The sequence below is a fragment of the Belonocnema kinseyi genome, chromosome 8, assembly GCF_010883055.1.
Source record: "Belonocnema kinseyi isolate 2016_QV_RU_SX_M_011 chromosome 8, B_treatae_v1, whole genome shotgun sequence".
NCBI lineage: Eukaryota > Metazoa > Arthropoda > Insecta > Hymenoptera > Cynipidae > Belonocnema > Belonocnema kinseyi.
Window position 1 is genome coordinate 127,762,160 of NC_046664.1, and position 5,968 is coordinate 127,768,127.

The 5,968-nt window shown below is 30.5% G+C and overlaps 1 protein-coding gene across 1 annotated transcript in view; it reads right to left on the minus strand.

The window, feature by feature from the left end:
- Positions 1 to 5,664, minus strand: part of LOC117178233 — a 10,184-nt gene extending 4,520 nt beyond the window's left edge. Inside the window, exon 1 of the mRNA XM_033369559.1 lies at positions 5,494 to 5,664. Coding sequence (XP_033225450.1) covers positions 5,494 to 5,523 — 30 coding nt within the window. The 5' untranslated portion in view covers positions 5,524 to 5,664. The remainder of the gene's footprint in view (positions 1 to 5,493) is intronic.
- Between the last annotated feature and the right edge of the window lie 304 nt (positions 5,665 to 5,968).

A 5,968-nucleotide genomic window follows, 5' to 3' on the forward strand; every position in this document is an offset into this window, starting at 1 on the left:
GTTCTAAAATGCCGAAAACATTTGTAGCGTACATGAAAAGGACGCAAGCAGCCAACGGAAAAGAAATATGAACGTGAGTGACGTCAGTAGTGGGAACCCGATACCGTGAAGCGTGAATATGTTCGGATTCCAACGGACCTCTCTTTTTAAACATATATGACAGAAGGAGAAGTCCGTTTAAATTTGAGAATTTCCACGGCATCGGAGTTGCACGGCTGACGTCATTCAGGTCATATTTCTTTCCTTTTGGCTGCTTGGGTCCTTTTGCTGTCTGCTATATATCTTTCCGTCCAATTATAATAATTCGTCTTCTTGGATGAAAATTCCAGATTGCCTGAAAAATAAGAAATGAATGTCGTCCGCCAGCTTTGTACTGCAATGTACTGCCATTTAAAAATGTACTAACTCGATTGTACTGAATTTGATAAGTGGTAATTCCGTACTGCAAAGTTTGAAAATGTACTGTTTCAGTACAATTCTACTGCAAAATGCATCCCTGAACGCCGGTCTACGCCGTTTGACACCGGTCGGTGAGTTTTGCTATCTTTCCTAGCATAAGACGCATGCTCACTAAAACCGATCCTGACACTGACCGAAGAATACCGAACAGACTTTTTCCAAATGCGCATGCGTCTCATAAATTATCTCTGTCAATGTCTATATTCTTATAATTGTTTTTATGATCTCAGAAAATTACACTTTGCTATATGTAACCTCAAAACTGTTTTGATTTTTATAATTGTTATGTTCTTCACTATTTACAATATTATATTGCTGCATGTAATTCTCTGAGTATATTCTCATTTACTTATACGACAATTAGATCATATTTATGCTTTTTTACTATGAATTCAATGTTAAGAAACCGATAAGAATGTTGTAAATCTTAACCCTAAAATCATTTTTATTAAATATTTTTTTAATACCAGATCAAGGTGGCCGCTGGACCGGGAAACCTGGAGAACCTGGAAATGACCAGGAATTTTATGAGACCGGAGAAAACCAGGAAATTACAGTGAATTTATTATTTGCCCAAGAATTTTACAAAATGTTTAGAATAAAAATGTTGTCCAACTTTGATTTCAACCGTTTTCAAAATAATTTTTCAAATTGTGATTTTGATCAATTATTATATCATTCAGTTTAGAATGTTTATCCGAAAATCTTTCAGTTTAAAAAATTTCCCTTTTGGGATTTTTAAGTTTGAAAAGCATATATTTTAATTTAAATAATTTTAAAATGCAGTTTTAAAGGCTGAAAAAATCAGAAGTTTTTAAAATCGAATGTTTTTGAATAAAAAACAGGGTGACCGCCGGACCGGGAAACCGGGAATTTTACGAATTTTCAGAAGAGAAATCTCCTCAAGTTCGATTTTAACAGTTTTTTGAATAATTAAAGTGCAGTTTTGAAGATTTAAACGATTAAAAATTAAAAACATTTGAAGTTGAAAACTTTATATACAAAACAGTTTTATTTTATCAACTATAAATATAAATAAATAAATAATTTTTTTAATGGATCTGTACTCTAAGTATATAAATCTGAACAATAATTGATTTGACCAAAAAATTCTATATCCGTTCAAAATTTGAAGATTTCCAGATTGTATCATTTATTTCGATATCTTTATTTTTATATAAGAAATTTCATGATTTATCAATAATATATTTTTAATTGAGAGTTCTAGGACTTCCTTTATATTATTTTTTATATTAAATTTAATAAATACATTTATTAATATATTATTTCTATTGATTATTTAGCCATTAAAAAATGTAAACATGCGTTTTACTATTTTCAACTTAAAAATAAATACATATTATAGTAATAATTAAAGGTTTTTATTTAATTGAGATTTTCACTGTTCATTTAAGACGAGTAAATTGAAACCAAATATTCTAAAGAAATCAATTTGAAACTGAATTGTTTTACATAGAAATGCTAATTAAAACAAAATCTTAAAATCTTCCATGTTCTTCTTTGATAATTTTTTAAATCTCTTAAAATCTTTTTAAATCGCTTAAAATCTTTTTAAACTTTCTATTACAATAATTTTTCAAAGTGAAAAATTATTTTCAATCTGTTGATTTTTATTTTTGAAATTGAAAAATTGAAATGAAATGAAATTGAAATTTTCAAGTTGAAAAATTATTTTCAATTTGAAAGTTGATTCTTTAATTTAGACTATTAAAAATGTTGATGTGGATTCATATTTTTGGAACTTAATCGTGTAAATTTTTGAGCATTTGAATACACAATTTTTGAATTGAAAAACTTTGAAACTTCAATTTTAAAAGTTTGGAATCCAAGTGTTCCACTTCGAATGCTTTAATTTGTTGTTTATTACTTTAAATGGAAAAATGTTTGCGAACCGGGAAAAAACGTGAAGCTGACCGGGAATTTTTTTCTTCGATTAAAACGGCCACCCTGCAGAGATTAGGTGCATATACCTTATTAGTGGTACATAAATACAATACATTTACGTTAATTTTAGCTTAATCAGAAACATGGAAGGCGATCAACCAAAGAAGCGATATAAGCTACGTTTAGATCTTGCATATTCACAAAGACAGGTTTCCGAACTGACTCATGCTAATTGGACTAAGAGGGCAAACCCCTAACTGAGGAAGGTATTTTATCTTTTACATAATATAATCTAATGAATGATTAATAATCTAATAACCTAAAATAAAATCTAAAATAATATAAGAATTAGAAGATAATTATTGTATCATTTCAAAGCATACTTGAGACAAAATCGAGTTCAAAAGTCTTTACAATTAATATCGTATCGTTAATTTTGGTTTATGGAAAATTGAAATTCTACAATTAAATTTAATTCTTAAATAAAATAAGCGAGGAGTGTCGTTTATCCTGTATAAATTTAGTATGAATTTTTATAAGAAGCAAAGCCAACTTAATTTTTAATGATATAGATTTTATATTTCTTAGTAATTAAATGAGTAAGAAACAACTGTAATTTATCATATGAGCGAAAATCTTATGAATAACTGTTTGTAAATTAGTTTTACCTACGTTGAAATAAAAGAATTGCAGATTTGCCAGCTTCAATTATTTATTTTTATGAACTGGGAAAAAGGGTTGCAAATCGGGAGAAATGCAGAAAATGACCGTAATTATTTTTTTCTAAGGGGCCAACCTTAATGACGGTTATAACAACTTCATTGACGTAACGCTTTTAAATAGTAAAAATTTTCCGCGGTACTTATAAAAAGAATGGAAATATATACTAAACGAGTGTATACATTTTTGAACTATCGTTATTTTAATTTTTTAGGTACACAAACTGCAGAAAATTCTGAGAAAGCACCAACACCAGGTGTTCAATATCAAGAAATTGAATATTTACCGGAACCCTCGTACGAAGAAATTACATTTCAAGTTGAATCAGAAAATGACCAGGCTGAGGATTTCTTAAATATTGAAGAGTGCACAATAACGGCAGACGAGGATGCTGATATGTCGGACAATAGCATTAATACTCCAATTGCACAGGAAACAGAGACGAATAAAAGCAATAGTAATTCTTTTGGAAATAAAACGCCTGCTCAAATTCATACTTGATTGCTTGAAGAAAATAGATTAATGTTTAAAGAATCTAAAACAACGGTAGGAGACGTTGCAGAACTGATTTCTGTCTTTTCTTGTCGTTTTGGCATTGTTTTAGAAGCTCGTTTCAAATTGTTTGAAATGTTCAGAATTTGCCCTGGAACTGAATTTGATATTTTTAAAACTTCAAATTATATCTTCTCAAAAGTTTACGATCCTCCGCAAGAAAAAGTTAAACTTCATTTTTATTGTGCTCGATGCACCACCTCTTTACTTGTGACAGGTAGGGATGCTTTCTCAAAGGAAAAGGTAAAAGAAATTATTTGTAATAAGTGTTCTCAACAATATCAACTGTCACTGGGCGTGCCAAATTCTTTTCAGATTATAAACTTGAAATATCAAATAGAACAGTTACTCAAAAAATCCCTTAAAATGTAAAACAGGATTTTGGCCTCTTCAGCTACTATTTCCAGCATTGCCTCTTTCTATAAGATTCAAATTTATCAGTTTGGTTGGTTTTATGATTCTCCGTAAGGAACCAAGTCCAGAATTACTAAATTTGTTTCTGCAAAGTTTTGTAGACCAGGTGATAGAACTAAGTAAAGAGGATGTGTTAGTAGTGGTAGACTGTCAGATTCATGCGTTGAAATTCATTCCTTTATTCTCTTTAGTTGACTCTCCGGCTAGAGCGTTAATTCAAAATAGAATTAAGCATAGTGGATTTTATAGTTGTAGTTCGTGAGGACTTACAAAACCCATCACAGGCAGCATCACTAAAAGTATCAAGAGGTGTGAAAGGATCTTCAGCTTTCTTGAATCTTCCGTCCTTCGATATTGTCTAGTCGTTTTCTTTTGACTACCTTCACACTGTCCTTGTGGGTCCAGTTGCTGATGTAATTTCACCGGAATACCACTTCTCACGTTCAGTTATGTAAAGAATTGACAATCGTTTGATGGAAATAAAACCTAGTCATGAGGTTTACACTCCTCCTCAAAAATTAACCGACAGATCAGCTTGGAAGGGAACTGCGTGGAAATCTTGGTTTTTATTCTACAGTTTACCTATGAGCATTGACTTACTGCCACCACACACGGAGAAAACTATATTGCAAGAATTGCAATATATACCAGAATTCCTGCGCTATATATCGTAATTATCACATTATAATATCGTAAAATCGTGATATCGTCGAGAAAACAATTGTACCTTTGAGAACAGTCCGCTCTAAAATAATTTATTTACAGTTCGAAGGGAAAAATTATGCTTGTAAACCTCCGAATGTCATCGAGAGCAGTTAGAAATATTGATGCAATTTAAACAAATGTTATAAAAATAAAAAAAAAAATTGCATAAAGGTCAGCCCTTTTGAGAAGCACAGATTTACATATAAATTTAAAAATGATTTACCTGCATATATAATACCTTAAATTTTCTTGAATATGTGTTCAGTCTTCTCTTTTTGTATATATGCTAATTCTACATGTATTTTTAAATGAAAAAGTATCATAATTTATATAAATAAACTGAATTGACCATAAAAACATTGTTTTCAATATTATTTTTGCGCGTAAAAACATGCACAAAATTAGAATTTTTTTTTAATAAGTAAAGTTTTTATTTGCAAAGTCCATATTTTTACTAGATTTATAATTTCTTACTTCATCTAGTTTCAATTTAATCTGTATTTCATTCATTGTATTTAATTATGACTTTTTATGACATAATATTCTATTCTTTACATATAACATCATTTAAATATATGATTACTTTTTATAGTAAAACATGAATTAAATACAAATTTTAAATTATCGGTATTTTCCTATTCAAATTTTGTTACCACTTCTGATTCACTAGCATTGAATAAAAATACATATAATTATAATCTGCCTTTTACTATTTAACGAACATAACCTTTATTTCACCGATTCATTGTATAGAGAGTAACTCTGCATCAATCGGGGTTTTACGACAGCTAATCACTTGCAAGATGCTCCTTTTCAGACTGATTTTGAATGATTCGTATGATCTTGCTGATAATCGGAAAACACCTATTGAAAATATTTGGGTTTAGTTGCTCCGATTTAAGGTATAAAACAAGCATTACATTTAACGAGTATTAGCAAAGATATTAGGTCAGTGGTGGGGACGGCCGATATATATATCTAACTACATTTTCGACTATATCGAGATGCTGCCCTCTTTAACTTTTCACCGTTTCTATGGCAACCGTGTCCTCCTAGCACGTCAGAGGGCGAGGTGGGGCCGGGACGCACACGAAAAGTTGTTGAATTCCAAAACGAACGTGATTTTTTGTTTCTCGTTCTTGCATTCGCCTTTGCTATCACTATAGCAATCTTTGCTATAGTTGAGTCGGTTGGCTGGCTCTGTACGGCCTGT